The following is a 17,160-nucleotide window of genomic DNA, read 5'->3' on the forward strand; positions in this document are numbered from 1 at the left end:
CGGAAATACCCGCCCGCTCGAGCAAAATGACGGCCCCCATAATTCATTTCTGCTTAAAATGGCGGCGCCAGGTAAGGAATACGGGCAAGAGAAATGACAGAACTTCACAGTCGCCTACCGCTGCGCAATATAGTTTGGCAGTGCCATACAAAAAATTCTGAAACCAACTCGGTCAAGTGTTTTAAAAGACCCATCAAACGTTCACTGGGGCGTGATGTCTAAAAAGCGGAAGAAGGGAAGGGCACGGCATATTCCCGTCAGGATCGCATAGCACCTTCGGTGTTTCCACGTGGCACAGCCCGAGCCTCTCCCTTTCCGCGGGGTGGCTCGGAGGGAAACACTGAGAGAGCGTAATATCTGGGTGAGAACTGCGAGTAACGGTAAGCGATATGAAAAATATGGCATTAAATTTTTTAAAATACACTGTGCTCAGGCGAATTATTAAATCCTGACAGATTGCTATCTCAGAGGGCAGCTCTTCCCTCAAGAGGTTTTTGCTCTGAGGGAATTGGCTGAGGCACTCCCTGTCCGGAAGCACTTAGTGCAGGCAAGAGTAGGACGAAAATGGATTACGGAGCGGAAAACCTGGGAGGAACGAAAAATCGGTCTGTGGGCTGCTTATCGGCCACCGAGCTCTCGCCTAGGCAGGAGTGCGGAGAGCGGTCGCAGAAACTGATAGGCCGCGAGAGGAACGGCCTCCGGGTTCTGAATTCTGGGGACTCCGGACCAAAGCCGCCACTGGGTCTAACCACCTCACAGAAAGGCCGGCCAGTCTCGGGTTCCAGCCGTGCCCCCAAGGAGGTGCTCTCAGACTGAAGCAGTGGAACATGCTACCGCTCTCCTATTTAACCGCATGGTATATGAGTATTTAGTGCCTCCCACTATGGCACATCCTTGACATTAATATATGATGCTGGCTGGGAGCGCCTCTCTCAAGTATTTTTAATTTTGATATTTTTATTTTTTTAATTTTTTTTAATGCTTTGTTTATTTCTAGGAGAGAGAGAGAGAGACCGCATGAGCAGGGGAGGGTCAGAGAGAGAGGGGGAGTCACAAACTCTGAAACAGGCTCCAGGCTCTGAGCTGGCAGTCAGCACAGAGCCCGACGCCGGGCTCGAACCCACACCGCGAGATCATGACCTAAGCGAAAGTCGGACGCTTAACTGACTAAGCCACCCAGGCGCCCCTAATTTTGATATTTTTAAAATGTTTATTTTTAGAAGAGAGAGAGAGCGTGCACATGATTGGGGGTGAGGGCAGGGAGAGAAAACCCAGGCAGGCTCCATGCTCTTGGCAGAACGCTGGTCACAAAGCTTGAACTCACTAACGCTGAGATCATGACCTGAGTCAAAATCCAGACTCAGATGCTTAACTGACTGATCCACTTAGGTGTATATTTTTTAAAAGGGGTGGGGGGAGCACACAGACCAGGAAGATAGCAGTGGCTATCATCTATGCAAAACAAGGGTGGATTATACATAAGTATTTTGTTTGTAATGTGTATTAATTTTAGTTTCACATCTGTAAAATGAGGTTGGAAATAATAGTATCAACCTAAAATGGTGTTGAGATTAAATGAGTTAAATAAAGCACCCAGGGGCGCCTTGGCGGCTCAATTAGTTAAGCGCCCAACTCTGGATTTTGGCTCAGGTCATGATCTAACGGTTAGTGAGTTCGAGCCTCATGTCCAGCTTTGCAGAGATCATGGAGCCAGCTTGGGAATACTCTCTCTTCTCTCTGCCCCTCCCCTGCTTGCTCTCTATCCCTCTCTATCAAAAAGTAAACTCAAAAAAAAAAAAAAAAGGGAAAAGCTACCTAGAATGATGCCTGGCAGAGTAAATGCAGGCAAACTTAGCATTTCTTTGGTACCAGTTTCTGTTTTATGTTTTGGGAAATTCACTTGGGAGCCAAGACAGTGGGGACCTGGATTTTGGATTTTGGGGTTTACAGTTGATGGGGTGAGTGGAACGGAGATTGAGAGGGAGATTGGAGCAAAGAGAGGAAGGACAAGTAGGATATAGACCTGTGGCTATATGGAAGGTTAAAGTTCCAATAAGGGAACGTATGTGGGAGGAGATGTAGCTGGAGAGAGAGTCAGTGCAAAAATCTTGAACTCGATTGTTGCAGGTGATGAAAACCAGTGAGATGGAGGTAAGGGGCAGTTGACAAGAGGGTCAGCAGGCTTGGGGAAGGACCATGGGTCCTCAGGGTGCTGCCCTGACTGTGCTTCAAGGGTCCCAGTCATGTATGTCACCTGACTCCATAGCACTCCCAGTTAGCTGTCTTTTTGCTTTTCCAACACTACAGTCCAACTTGACCTCGACCCACACATTTGGTTTCTCCTGTGGTCGTGGGAGACTCTTACCTTCACCCACACCAATATCCAGCTTGCTGTTGATAATTTGGGTCATGCCAAGTGCCCTGGCACTTGGCACAAATAGAGAGGTGAGAGATTCCATGCATTGTCTAGTGGAGATGCTCAGCGCAAGGACTCTCCTGACGCTTGACCTATATAGGCAGAGGATTTAGTCTCAGTTCAAGAACATAAGTTCTTCATCTCCTACCTCCACTACCTAAAGAGATCATCACTCAGTCACATTATATTTACCCGCCTGGAGAAATATCATTTGGCTGGCTGTTTTCTTGAATTTTGCCAGGGAGCAGCTGTGGAATCAGTATCCCTGAGGTAGGGCCAAGGGTGCAGGTTTAAAACAAGCTTCCCAGGTCTCTCACACATGCTCAAGGAGATGCTTTTAGGTGTCTCTCAGTTCCTTTCCAGAAGAGGGCAGTTCCCAGGCTAGCCCTGCCCTACCCCAGTCCTACTTTTGCCTGGCCCCTTCCCCCACCCTGCAGGCTCCCACGCCCGAAATTTCTGGAAGTGCCCTTGGCCTCCCCTTATTCCAAGGGCCTCTCCCTACACCAGCCCCTTACTCTGTAAGAGGGTTGTGCCAGTGCCCCCTCTTCTGGAGCTAAGGGGAGGAATTCAGGTTTTCTCCTGGAGCCTATCAGTACCGGTCTGGCAATGCCAGGGGAGGAGAGGGAGAAAAGGAATGTAGTGGACTTCCCCAGACAACAGATTAAACCTTTTGGGCTTTCCACCTCGGAGTTTTCCTCCAATCACTGCCTGGCCTCCGGGCAAGCCACAAAGCCATTGAAGAGCATTCCTGAACTGAGGGAGGCATGGCCTGGACTCTGGGTGTACTGAGGGTCAGGGTGCAGTGGCAGCCTTTCCTTCTCAGTTCCAGCTGGAGTTGAGCCACATATGCACCTGCTTCCCTCTAGGTCTCCACAATTCCCTGCTAGGCATATGGGCCCACCTGGACTCCTCCCGCCTGAAGCCCTGCCCCTTCCAGTGGGATGATTCCCCTTGGCTACAGGATGTGTGCGCTTCCCTTCCTTTAACAGGTCTATTTCCTGTGCAGGTGGTCCTGGGCTGTACCCCTGGGCCTTTTCATTCCAAGTCTTTTATCTGGCCTCTAGGAGGTGGAAGCCTGCTGGAGAGCCCCAACTGGCCTTTGGGAAAGTCTCTCTGCAGAGCCTTCTTTCTGCTCCTCAGGCTGTCCCTCCTGGAGGGTTCCTTACCCACTTCTAGTCCCAGCCCCTGGGCTGCCCCTCCTCTCCTTCATCTCCACTGGCACCACCCCCATTCCCACACAGGGTAAGCATCCCAAGGGAGAAATTGGAGATGCTCTTCTAAGTCTGTCTGTCTTTTCTGCTGGGAATTCCCAAGACCCACCCAGCTGGGAGAAGCCCCTCTGGTTTCCCTGCTAGAGGGCCATGACCTCTCTTCTAGGAACAGAGACCTCTATTCCATCCTGCCAGCATTCAGGAGGTGAGATAGGTCTTCCTTTGAATGTGTTGGTGATGACTATTGTGGGTGATAGGATAGGTGAGGGGCTGAGAGAAAAGGATGTGGCCAAGACCAGAGGGCCCACTGTCAACTAAAGCAGGTGACTTCCCTTCATTCGACTGTTCCTTGGCAGTTTCAATGTGGTTGGCTCTGGCCTATACTCCTTTTTGTGAGTACATTGGCTCTCCCCTGCTCCTTTCAACTTTCAGTTCTTTCCCACAGAGAACATACCTTGTTCTGCCTGAAACGCCCACCATATTCCACCTCCACTTTTCTTTTTAAATGTTTATTCATTTTTAAGAGTGAGTGTGTGTGTGAGAGAGAGAGAGAGAGAGAGAGAGAGAAAGCACAAGCGAGCAGGGGAGGGGCAAAGGGAGAGGGAGACAGAATCAGAAGCAGGCTCCAGGCTCCAAGCTGTCAGCACAGAGCCTGACACAGGGCATGAACTCCCCAACCACGAGATTGAGCCAAAGTCTGATGCTTAGCCAACTCCTCACCCCCACTTTTCTTAATCCAAGCTTCCTTCAGGTCTCAATTCAGGTTGCCACCTCAGAGAAACCCTCTGTGACCTTCAAGTCTAGGTTAGGCTTCTTGATTCATGCCCTCATAGTGATGGTGTGCTGGGCCTTCATAGCCGTTAGCTCAGTTTGCCCTTATTTGAATCTCTTAGGGCTTTTCTCAGTGCCCTGAGGTCAGGGACTGGTCTGTTTGGGCTCATATGCTGCATTTGCTGGTAGAGGGTTTGGTTGTAGAAGATTCCAATCTTGGTAACCAATCTCACAGGCTGAGTAGTTAAGGGCAAGTAGTTAAAGGGTGTTCCAGGCAGAGGGATCACCATAGGGAGAAGATGTTAGAGTAATTGCATGCAGAATTTTTGGAGGGATGGTTTCAAATGGAAAGGTAGGAGAGCGTGAAACCCAAGGTGGCCAGGGAGTCCCTATCAGGAAGGAGTTGACTACTAAGGAATCTGAATTTGTCCTGAAGCCTAGGACTTTCCTCTTTAGGATTATCTCATCCCTTTCCTGCCTAGACTTGATTTTGTTGTAAAGTGTTTGTTCTCAGAGTGGAGGGTAAGTTGAAGGTTGAAGGAAGACTGTAAGAGTTCAGAAGTTGGACAATAGAGTCTGTAGGACAGTCATGAGAGTCCTGAGTAATGGCTGAGTAATGGCCTTATGATGAGGGATTCAACATCTCCTCTAATCTGTCTCTCTCCTCACTACCTTCTTCACTCCAGTATCTAGAACTGGGCTCTGATTATAGAAACTAATTCATGATTGAGGCCTAAAAAATTAAGCTCAAAAAGATTGGAAGGAAACATGGAAGTTCTGTTCCTATTGTAGGTTCTATTCCATTTTTCTTGTTGAAAGGTGGGGATATGTTATTAAGTCAAAGCCAGCAACAGATCTTAGAAGAAGTCACATATAATTTCCTTATGTCTCTTGAAAATATTCGTTGCCCATCTTAGGCAGAAATCTGAGGTCTCATCGTGAAAGCTGCTAAGGCATACCGTTGGGCTTTCCCTGGGAGATAGGCTGTGGGGTTCCCCAGGCCCTAGGTGCTTCAGCAGATGTGCAGTGAGAGGCTCTGGAAGTGGGTGTGGTCCAAGCAGGTGACTATAGTCCAGGTAAAATTATAAGACATTAAAGGTGAAGTCAAGCCTCTGGCTTGTTAAAGGATTTAAAACAGCATTAAGTGGTAGGGAGAAATTAAAGGTGATCAAGGTGCCTTTTATCAGCTTTTCCTGGAAGAGAATTTCATATGAACTAGGGTCAGGAGAGTATGTCAAAATGGAACCTTGAGACTAGCTAGCTTACCATATGGTAAGAGGGCTGAAGAGGAAACAGTCCTTTCTGCTCACACTTGGTTAACTAGCTGGAGCTTACTGAAAAATTCCATCCTTTGCTGGAGAGGGGAGAGAGAGGATTCTATCTGATTAGGAAATGGCAGACAAAAAGGGGGCAGGATCCCTAGGGATCTTCTTCCAGGTGACCTGGGTCCTTCATCTTTGTGGGGCCCTGTTTAGTACCAGTTGGAATTGTCAATGAGAACTCTCTGACCAACTCTGCATCTGAGTTCTTTAGGATTAGGTAAAAGACTAGGAAGGCCTAAGCATGATCTTCAGTAGCTATGGAAGAATAAGCCTATATATTCTTTAAGGTTGTTTCTAGTGCAAATCCCTGAGGTATCCATTTTCCTCCTTCTTTGGAAGGGATAGATATGGGGAGAAGAACAGTAACTTAAGAGGCCATTTCTTTGCTGGTCCCCTGTCACATCTCCTACACTTCTCACATTGTAAGATGAGCTGTTTCCCTATGCCCAGGGTCCTCATACTGTACCTCTGAGGACTCTGCTTTGTGGGCAAAGACTGTATAATTAAAAGTTAAATTTGTCATCACTTTTAGTTCTCCTCCTTTTTGGCCCTGTTATTCCTAAAACCTCTCACTTCCCCCTTTTTTTTTTTTATTTAGCACTGCCAGCACAAACTGCTTTCCCTTCTGGGACTTCATGGATTCCTTACCACTCTCTGCCAGGATTTAGGTATGAGAGGAAAAAGGGAAGAAACCACTTACCTACTTTAATGCTAGGTTTTGCTCCATATCCCATTTTCCATAAGTCAGGCAGCAAATAAAACCTTATTTATACTTCATCCGCCCCCCCCCCCCATTTTGAGGCCCCAGCTCTGGCTCTTTTTGGGAAGAAGGTAATACAGTTTCTTTTTCAGCTGCCTTCCCACTAGAGTTCTCCCTTATCACATTTCCCACGTGTGATTCACATGAATCACAAGTGGAAATGTTCAAGGCTGTCTTAGTCAGATTTTTAAAAAAATGTAAGAAGGTATTTGTTTCTTTTAATGTTATTTATTTTTGAGAGAGAGACAGAGTGTGAGCAGGGGAGGGGCAGAAAGGTAGACACAGAATCTGAAGCAGGCTCCAGGCTCTGAGCTATGAGCACAGAGCCTGATGTGGGGCTCGAACTCATGAGCTGCAAGATCATGACCTGAGCTGAATCAGAAGCTTAACTGACTGAGCCACCCAAGCACCCCTAAGAAAGTCTTCTTTTATATATTTCTTCTGTGCCTAAAAATAGCGCCTTTGAGCTTGCTTCTCCTGATGGGGAAAAGAAAGTTGTCTCATTTCTTTTTCATCTTCCCTTTGGACTTGCCTCTATTCCTGAGTCCTAGAAAGGACCAGAATTCAACCTGCCTTCTTTCTATGGAACCGTACAAAAAAATTTAGTTGTACAACAAAAAGGTGTACAATTGTACAATTCAATAAGATTTGACAGCCGTAAGCCATGTATGGCTATTTCAAATTATTTAAAATTGAATACAATTAAAAATTCAGTTCCTGACTTGCACTAGACACATTTCAAGAGCTCAAGTCATATGTAGCTACTATATCAAACAGCATAGCTTTAGAATACTTACATTGTTGGAAAGTCTTTTTAGACCTGGTATGACAGGCTAATGTGTTCACTTTTGTAATCCTCTTTTATCAGTCAATAAATATTTGTAATAACTTAGTGTTCTGGGATTAACTTTCAGGGGGATCAGGAGCTGGTAATGGCACATCTGTGGATTAGAACACTATCCCTGAATTTAGACCAATGATTCTTTTTTTTTTTTTTTTTAATATTNCCTAGACCAATGATTCTTAACCACGGATGATTTTGCTCCCATCAACCCTCTCCATAAGACATTTGGAAATGTTGGGAGACATTTGTGGTTGCCACAGCTGGTGGAGGGGTGCTACTTTCATCTGGTGGGTAGAGTCCAGGGATGCTTCTAGGCATCCTATAATGCACAGGACAGCCCCACCCTGCAAAGAATTATCTTACTCAAAATGTCAATAGTGCCGAGGTTAAGAAACACTGGTCTAGACTACAGCGTGGATCAGTTCTTCATGCCAAGACTACTCATGAGGTCCAGGGTCAGCAAGTATATTAAATTGGGAAGAAAAAAATTTAGATGTCAGTAAACTGTGGCTTCCACAAAACTGAAGAGCAGGTATAACTTGAGTGTATTTAACTGCACTAGAAGGCAAAGAGCTAAGGTCATAGTGCAATTGAGGGTGAGGATTTCAGATGTGTAGCAAGTCTGTTTAAAGATGAGGTCCCAGGTACAACCACAGGAGTAGCGAGGACCAAGTTTAAACAGTCTTGACTTGTGATACAGCAGTCAATAGCTGAACCTGGTAGGGAAAACATTCAATAAACAAATGACTATCTAGTGAATAGGGATATACCAGTTTTTTCTCAATGTTTGTGGAACCATAGCTCTACTTTTCATATACTTAAAAATCTCAAAATTTCCCTCCAGTGTTATTTAAGTTATTAAATTTCACATTTAAGTATCATGACTAAAAATCAAAGCAATGGTAATTTTGGAAGGCAAAAATTTATTCAGATAAGGTGATAACTATGTCACTGTTAAGCCTTATCTTTCTTGGGTGGTGTAGAAGATGTAACAAAACACAAACTGCTTTAACAATACTCTTGTACTATTTTCTCCCCACAGCTAGATATACTCCCCTCAAAAAAAGCTTCTAAGATGTAAAGAGAAAATGGAATAACAAATGGAATAAAGTCTTCACATATTTTTAGACATTTTATATCCCAGTTTTTCTAGAGTGCTTATCTGGAAGTTTCTAGTCAAAACAATCAGACTTTAAGTTCCACATACTCCTCTTGAAGCTCTTCCAGTGAGGACCAAACATCAGTTGAAAACACTCTTTATAAAGCTAATAGAGGTTGTTAAGAACAAGGCCAATAACAATCACCCAAAATAGTTCCAGATGTTTCATATTTTGTCTTGAAATAACATTCAGAAATCTAGTCCTTGAAAGATTGGCCAAGCATATTCGAAATTGTTAGCATGAGTTTGCTATGTGTAGCTGGATTTTTGGCAAGTTTTGCTTAAAGTATTTCATAATAAGCAGTGATGTTGGTGTTTGCCTTTTGACATTTCAGGGTCAATGTATTTTAAGCTTCAATCCAGTACATTCTGTCAAAAGTTTTAACTCTTGAAAATTTAAAGTACAGATTCTCTTTAGATGGTGTTCCAAAATCAGAGGGTTATTTTGTCATTGGTGTTTCAAAATCAGTTCTGTTCATAAATTCAGCTGAGTACAATTGTTTAACAACTAAGGAACTGGAGTATGTAACAGAAAACACTCTCAGTGGCATTCTGAACAGATCTTCAAAAATCAAGGCAAACTGGGATCAAATCTACTGTTTTCCACACAGGTTATGGTGACAGCAAGGTGAAGATTTCCAGTAGATTATGGGCCAGTCGATGGAAGTGGATGCTTGGTGGGGATTGCTACAATACATCTTAAACACAGTTTTCTTTAGTTCTTGCCAAAAACCCAGATTTAGAACATTCTGTTACTGTAGCACCACCAGTGTATACTCTTATAATTTTCCTCCAACTCAGTTCATTTGATACAGTTTCAAAAATACTTGTCTTTAGTGGTCAAGTATTATGTTTATGAAACCACCACACCCACACTTTTTAAAGCTTTATTTTAAACATAAGCAAAGCACACATTTTTATCAGTAGATTCATCTCAACAGCAAAGAAGGATGAGCTAAAGTTTTTAAAACCTGAAGTTTGATATGTTCAGTCATCATTTCCGAGTTAAGACTGTAGAAGTAGATGAAGAAAGTCTGGAATTCCTCAATTTCCTCTCAAAGTTGTGGCAGCACTTGGAATGCAAGGCTTCACAAGTTTCTCCATTTTTTTCTCCTTTGCAATTAAAAGGGCTATTTATTGTGCTTTCATAGCTTTTGAAGATTGTTGTCCAATCTTAAAGCTTCAGAGAATTGTGCTTTGCAGAATACTCCACTGTTTTTAATGGCATAAATTTAACAGTGTTTGGCATGGTGTCACTGCCCAACATTTTCAGGTAACTGGTAACTCAACTGAAGAAGATGACCCTATCTTCTGCATCATAATGTGAATATATACTTGATAAAAGCCTCAAAAAAAATTTTGGCTGTCATCTTTAGCTACCTCACAGGAAAAAACAGAAAAAGGAGTATTGATGATGGAAGCATCTGGTCTCTCTTGCAGAACGATGAGTGATTTTATTGGTGGCAGCTGGGTAGCAGGGCAATACAGGCATCCAGTTGTGCCTGAACCCCAACAAGTGAAATCTTTGTTTATTTCCTTTTTATACACCCTTCCACCGCCTAAAACCTGACACCATTTAATGGTGTCCTTGGTCAGTCTAAATGCTTTTACTTTCATAATCCTCTGATTCTAGCTTGAAGAGTCAAGATGAACTCTTAACTCATGGGATGGACAAAATGGAAGATGTAAATAAGTAAGCTTTTCAGAGCTAAAAAGGCTCTTTTTATACACAATTAAACTTTAAAAGTACATTGACCTCGAAACAATATAACTTGTCTTGGATATGCAATAAAAATAGCAGTATAAATATTCAGCATCATACCCACAATGAACATCTGTGGCTACCCAACCTGTTTATATACCTCATTAATTATAGGCCTTACTCTGAATGTTTCTTGTTCTATCTTTGTATTCTTAGCAGCCAAGGAGTTCTTTTATAAACTATAACACTCCCCATATGTGCAATACTAATGTAATTTGTGAAGGGAGAGAGAGAATGCCTTTTTCTCCTATTCCTGAAAATCACTGACATATTCCCTTGATTCTATGAGTAACAACTCCCTAGTCAGTCCCTAAAACTAAACAGCGTGATCATCACTGAAGTAGATTTAAATTCCTATGTTTGGCAATACCGTCTACCTAAATTCTGGTATATATTTGAAAATAAAGTTTTCTTTTCTTTTAAATATTCTATATTTTGAAAGGAATTTTCCCCAATTTGTTTAACTTGGTTTTGCTGTTTATATTTACTGGTATGCTTTATACAATATACTTAAAAAAATTTTTCTTAATGTTTTATTTATTTCTGAGAGAGAGAGAGCATGAGCAAGGAAGGGTCAGAGAGAGACGGAAACAGAATCTGAAACAGGCTGCAGGCTCTGAGGTAGCTTTCAGCACAGAGCCCAACGCGGGACTTGAACCCACGAACCATGAGATCATGACCTGAGCCAAAGTCAGACGCTTTACTGACTGAGCCACCCAGGTGCCCCACTGGCATGCTTTGTAAATAATTTCCAAGTTTCAAGTGAGTGTTCTCTGGCTTCCCCAGTTGAAAAACCATCTCTTTTTTTCCTAATTGGCTTTCAGTAAGAAATTTTGGTTTCAAAATCCTTACAGAAAATTCTAACAGAGGGATGAAAAGTTACCTTCTTTATTCAGCTTCAGTGTACTAAAAACCAGAAGTATAAGATGTAGTTTCTTCTGGAGGCAAACTTTATTACCCTAGGGGAAAGCATGATGCTAGGGTTGTCCCTAAAGTCAGGTTCGTATGATGACATTAGCAGGGATTTGGAGTTAAGACTGTAGGGTCTTACTGTGCACTTACCAGTAACTAAATTGAAGGGTGATGATAATAGCTAATATATGACACTTTAGGACAATGTTTGTGTTTTGACTGCAACCCAGAGTAAGCAATACATTTTACTGTGAGACCAAGTATACATAGGTGTACATAAAATTTAAAACTTTCATAAGACAGTGTTTACCTTACTATGTTCCATGAATCTGATATTTTCATTTAATTAAAATAATGCTAGGCATGACACAGTTACTTTATTGGTCAAAATCCACAATTGGAAAACCACTGCTGTAGGAGAACGTGAGGAAATAGATTTTATAAACTGTAAAGCACACTGAAATTTGAGCAGCTGCTAATGAATATCCAGGATAAGACTTTTTGGGCCTGAGACATCTCTCCTTCCTTGAGTACTGGGAGAAGTCACATTCACCTAGGCTTTTGATAAGGAAGACATTATTTAAGCGGTCACTGAGACAGCTCTCTACTACTCAGGTCAGGAGAGCAATGTATTAACTAAATCAACCCAAAGCAAAGACAAACAGGAAGATCAAATAAAAAAGCAGACATTTGTTTAGTGTTTTATGGTTTATAAAAACCTTTCATATACATGGTCTCTTAATTTTAACAAGCCTAGGGGAAAAGTAAAGGTAAGAGGTGAAGACCTGTCCAAGGTTAGACAGTAAGTGGCAGAGCCAGGTCATCTCATCCTAAATCCGTCACTCCTTTCACTATGATAAAATACCAGGAAAGGAGAGTTATCAAGACAGGAGGCTTATTCTGATCCATCAAGAAGATGTTTATGTCCTCTGCCTCTCTGTACAGGGAAAATAGATAGTCCCTACTGAAGCACCCTCCTACTTTAGGAAGGGGGTGTGGCCAATTGCACTTATTTTCAGCCTACCAAAACCAGTCACTTTTTTTGTGTATGTTTTCCCCCAGTCATCTCTTTTGACCTGGTTGTACTCCAAGGCCTCAAATGTCTATTATGTACAAGTACTTAATTGCTTTCCATTCCTATGTGGTTAAGGGTCCTGGAGTCTTGGTAAGGTACAGTCTCAGGACTCAAAAGACAGAATTTGGTACTAGGGATATGTCATCCATGCTCAGATTGAAATGGAATAACAAGAGTAGTCAGCTTTGGTGCCTTTGCTCAGATTACTTTGGAGAAGCCAATCAGCCTCAGCCAGTGTGTCTCTTATCCACATATGCCCATCTCTCTCCACTACTGTGCCCTTATCTCTCACAAAAAAAAAAAAAAAAGATTCAACTAGCAAGTATCCGCCTCCCAGCTCCCTTTGTTTTTCTTTCCACTCTCCTCAACCCCCCCACCCTCTTTCCCCCCTTGTGCCTCTCACCTTATACTCTTGCACCACCTCCTCCACTGGCACCACGCTGTGCTGTTTGTGGCTCCTGGATTCTCGGCACACCACACAGATGGCCTCTTCATCCACTTCACAGAAGAGTTTCAGGGCTTCCTGATGTTTGGAGCAGATGCCCTGATCATTCCCCCGGCTTCCGCGATAAGGAGTGGGGCTCACCTGGCGAATTATCTGAACCATGTTGGCTAGCTGCAAGTTGGGACGAAAGCTGCGACGCGAAAAGCTCTTTCGGCACTGGGGGCAGATGAACTGACGTGAAGGGCCCAGTGGAGGGGGAGGAGGAGGAGCAGGCAAGTGGGTATCAGGATACAGCTCTTCGTCGTCCTCATCGTATTCTTCCAGTATCTCCTCCTGTGGGTAGACGTCAATTCTCAGGTCATGTCTCAAGCCTCCCAGGTAATAGTCCTGATCTTCCTCCTCTTCTTCCTCCTGGTCCCACACATAGTCCATGTCCCAATTCCCGACGCCACCATCACCAATCCAGAGTTCATCATCTTGGTCCTGAAACACCTCGTCAGCACTGCCCTGGTACAAAACCTCTCGAATAGAGTTGTCCCATCCATCGACGGCCCCCTCCGCATCGTCATCCTCGTCTTCCTCCCATCCATCATCTTCCCCGCCCCTGTCTTCCTCATCTTCCTTGCCCCATAGTTGGGTCACACACCCTCGGCAGAAGTTGCGCCCACAGCCTATAGAAACGGGATCCTTGAAGTAATCCAGGCAAATGGCACACACTGCTTCCTCCTGAAGGGTCTGCATAGGGTTAGGAGTAGTAGCACAGCCAGCCATTTAATGCGCAGCCTGGGGTTGTGGATGCGTCTACTTCGGAGCTACGTAGCGGGGACGAGCCTGCAACCCCTGCCTCCAAGCTACGCTTGTGACCCAAGGCTGTTCTTGCTGCTCTTCCTCCTCTAGCCGGCAAAGGAGCCTTACGCCTCTCCCCCAGGCTCTTCCCAGCTCAAGGCTGTCTGGAATCAGCCGCTCTCTAAGGGGAGCGGGGGCGGAACCAGGCTACAGCTTCCACTTACTTTCAAGGCTCAGCTTGCAAATTCATGTCCCAACACGTTTCTTGCCTTCCTCCAGGTTTGCCCGACCCAGAGGTGTCCTCCTCCGGTGCTGGCACTCCCCACCCCCAGCCGGAGGCGATAGAAAATGACGTAGGCGCTCTAACCCACGCTCGGAAAGGGTAGACTGAGCCAATGGAGGACCACATTGTCTTATGATGTCCCAGGGGACGAGACAGCTGGGAGCCGTGACGGCCATCCAGCCGGCGCTGATAGGAAAGACTGGTGAGAATGGGCAGAGGTGGAAAGAGAATCAATTTAAGCCATTACGCCGCTCCACACCAGCCAGACACAGAGTATGCGGCGGTCCCTCAGGAGGGCCAGTTCCCCGGAAACGGACCCAAAAAGTGCGGTGGCCAAGCTCGCGCTCTCGTGCACTTCCGGCCCTTCTAGCCAGAAACCTTTGTGGTAGTGAGAACTCCGTCTCTATGGAGGCCACGCTCGGGGGCGTGGCCTGCAGGGAAGCAGTGGGGTGGTGCGCGCGGTGGCGTGGAGTGGCTGTGAGATCAAACGGTTTCGCGTGGGACTCATACCTCCAACTTTTCTCCTCAAACCATTTAACCCCTTTCTAACTACCTGCAGAGCCTCGGCTTCCTAGCCTCATGTATCCCGTTACTTTTACTTCTATGTCCATCTCCACTGTCCTGCGACCTTTCAGATACGTCAGACTCAGCATGCCTTATGCTGACTTATTCTATAGATCTTTTTGATCTTTTTGCCTTCATCGGTAATGCTTCCATTCACCATCCACTCACTTATCCATGCCTGCTTGCGTGCACGAATACAACCATCCATCCACCTGCCCATTCACTTTAATTCATCCATCACATACATGCATAACCCATCCATTTATCCATCCACTTTATTATAGGAACATATAAGGCATGATCAGTCCCTTAAAGGTGTTCAGAGTTATAGGCGTGTTGTTATCCTTATCCCAAGGTTTTTGCAAGGTTTGTTTTTCTTTCTTTACTTGACCCTTACTAAGGAGTGCATTGCACATGTTAATCCAATAGACTTGCACATATGTAACAAATAAAATTTCTGAAAATTGTTCTTATGGCAGTCAAGACACCCTGATATGTTCTGTTCTATTTTGCTTCAGTAAAATGCTGTTCAAGATCCACGGGTATGATTGCACCCCTCACGAATTGGTCACTGGTTTGAGGAACACTACCTGTCCTAACGGAATCTTCAAGGCACCCTAGAACTCCTGCTCTCCGTCTCGGGGCCTGAACTTGAAATGTAAACTCTACAGAGCAAGAATGGTAAATGTGCTGTTAATAATGTACATGCAGCTCCCCGATCATAGTGCTGAACATACAGCAAGTACTTCTTGCATATCTGCTGAATAAATAACAAACCCAACAAATTGAAACCATCAAGACCTGCTGATTTTTATCTCTTCAAATCTAGGCCACTTTCTCTATCTCTTCCTTTCATCTTTGATCTGACCCTATCAGCTTCCAACTGGACACAATGTTTCCTATAGGGTCATTTGTCCTCATTTCAGTCCATTCTGCAGCCACCAGAGCCATCCACCTGAAATGGGACTCTGACACACTCATGCCAGGCTGTTGCCTCTATGTCTTTGGGCATGTTCTTCCACATGGAAGGCTTTTTTGTTTCACTGCTTCACCCAGATATAACTCCCTAATTATCCTTCAGGTCTCTGCCCAGGCATAATTTCCTGAAGGAGACTCTTCCCTGAGGCTGGCCCCAGGCTATGTTAGCACCCCAACTCTGCCACTTAATTCTGTGTGTGACCTTGGACTAGTTTCTTAACAACTGTGCTGCCATATCCCCATCTGCAAAATAAAGATGCACGTATTAGAGTTACTGTGAAGTTGGAATAATTGACATCTGTAAAGTAATTGGAACAGTGTCTACTGGGCCTATCTTTGTGTCCCCAACACCTACCATTATATGCCTTTCCTATAGTAGAGGAGCCATAGAAGAAAGTCCTCCTCTTTGCATAGGGTAAGGACATTGGGACGCTATGGTGAAAAGTAGCCCACTGCCTGCCGTTTAGTGGTTTGGAGAGCATTATGTTTGGAGAGGGAGGGAGTTGAACCCAGGCCTGACCTGCCTACGGGGGGACATCTTTGGTAGTGTTTATTTGTTAGGAAGCTAACAAGTAAATTCCCAGTATACAATCTGGGAGCATTCCTAGAGGTCATGACCCAGCCAAGGAGCCATGAAGGCAAATCTGAGCAAGAAGGACTGAAACTGTGTTTCAGGGCTGAAATACCACTCTCTGAATTCAGGTTCTAACCTACACATGTAATGATAGGGGAACCAGCTGGGGAGCAGAACAAAGGAAGAGGGGGTTGCTCAGAGAGTTGCATGCTCTTCGGACCCTTCCAGCCAGGTGCCCCTCCCACCAGCATTTTTAGGTTGGAGAAGCCCGCACAAGAGTTCAACTGCAAATAATTAAATTCCAGTTCATGGTGACAAGGCAAGCCCTTGTCACACAGACACTGGGGATCATTTGTCAGAGGTACTAGAGAGGCAGTCTAGCATTGGTTTGGTGCACAGGGGTAGACAAATCTGGCCCTCAGTTTCTTTTTGTAAGCCCCAAGAAGTAAGAATGGTTTCTAAATTTTATTTCATTTTTTAAGCTTACTTATTTTGAGAGAAAGAGTGCAAGCATGCATGCATGATTTGGGAGGGGCACCGCAGAGAGAGAGGGAAAGAGAGAAAATCCCATGCAGGCTCCACACTGTCCGCACAGAGCCCGAAGCGGGGCTCAGTTCCACAAACCATGAGATCATGACCTGAGCCAAAATCAAGAATCGGGCTCAACTGACTGAGTCACCTAGGGCACCTCAAAAATGGTTTTTAAATTTTAAAGGATTAAAAAAAATAAAGATGAATACGTGAATGGAGACTATATTTGGCCAGAAAATTCCAAAGTATTTACTCTCTGATACTTTGCAGAAAATGTTTGCTGACACCTGGGCTAGGAGGCATGGGATAGACGACCTCCAGAATGCCTTTGATGTGATTCTGGCTTGTTTCTCCCCTCTGAGTTCAAGAGCCAGGCTCTTTTCCTACCACTCCATACCTGAGTCAGATTCCAGAGATCTTGGCTGGACAGGGTGAGTGTGACTAGTAAGTCTGCCTTGAGTCTGGTTGTGAGTTTGTGGGTGGTTTCACTGTTATAGACTCCAGAAATACTGGTAGTTCTTTCACTCCCCTCCACTTGAAAAGTAACATCCATACAGAAATGCACAAATCATAAATTTATAGCTCAAAAAAAACCTCAGAGTCATACATCGAGAACAAAAGATGGGCATCCCCAGAAATCCCATGTCCACTTTCACTCATTCCCCAAAGCAGGCAAGCACTATCCTGACTTCTGTAGCCATGGATTAGTTTTGTCTTTTTGTGAACTTCACTGAAAAGGAACATACAGTGTGTGCTTTTATGCTTGG

At 44.5% G+C, this 17,160-nt stretch overlaps 1 protein-coding gene and 1 long non-coding RNA gene across 4 annotated transcripts; one reads left to right on the plus strand and one right to left on the minus strand.

Moving 5' to 3' along the window:
• The first annotated feature begins 261 nt into the window (after window positions 1–261).
• Window positions 262–15,563, plus strand: LOC144226868 (uncharacterized). Its single transcript, XR_013333765.1, has 3 exons — window positions 262–380; window positions 13,743–13,948; window positions 14,829–15,563. It is a non-coding gene; the product is annotated as an uncharacterized LOC144226868 (long non-coding RNA).
• On the minus strand, window positions 369–13,749 carry TRIM52 (tripartite motif containing 52). Of its 3 annotated transcripts, none has more exons than XM_077758382.1 (2): window positions 12,636–13,749; window positions 369–2,508 (listed from the first exon to the last, which is right to left on the minus strand). In XM_077758382.1, exons 1-2 carry the CDS (start codon window positions 13,446–13,448, stop codon window positions 2,467–2,469), a joined length of 855 nt encoding a protein of 284 aa, XP_077614508.1. In that variant the 5' UTR covers window positions 13,449–13,749; the 3' UTR covers window positions 369–2,466. The 3 variants fall into 3 exon arrangements, with proteins under 3 accessions (XP_077614508.1, XP_077614509.1, XP_077614507.1); XM_077758383.1 differs by lacking the exon at window positions 369–2,508 and adding an exon at window positions 8,228–9,596; XM_077758381.1 differs by lacking the exon at window positions 369–2,508 and adding an exon at window positions 9,517–9,985.
• Window positions 15,564–17,160: the final 1,597 nt, after the last annotated feature.

This window comes from Crocuta crocuta, unplaced genomic scaffold (genome assembly GCF_008692635.1).
Source record: "Crocuta crocuta isolate KB4526 unplaced genomic scaffold, BGI_CrCroc_1.0 scaffold797, whole genome shotgun sequence".
NCBI classification, from domain to species: domain Eukaryota; kingdom Metazoa; phylum Chordata; class Mammalia; order Carnivora; family Hyaenidae; genus Crocuta; species Crocuta crocuta.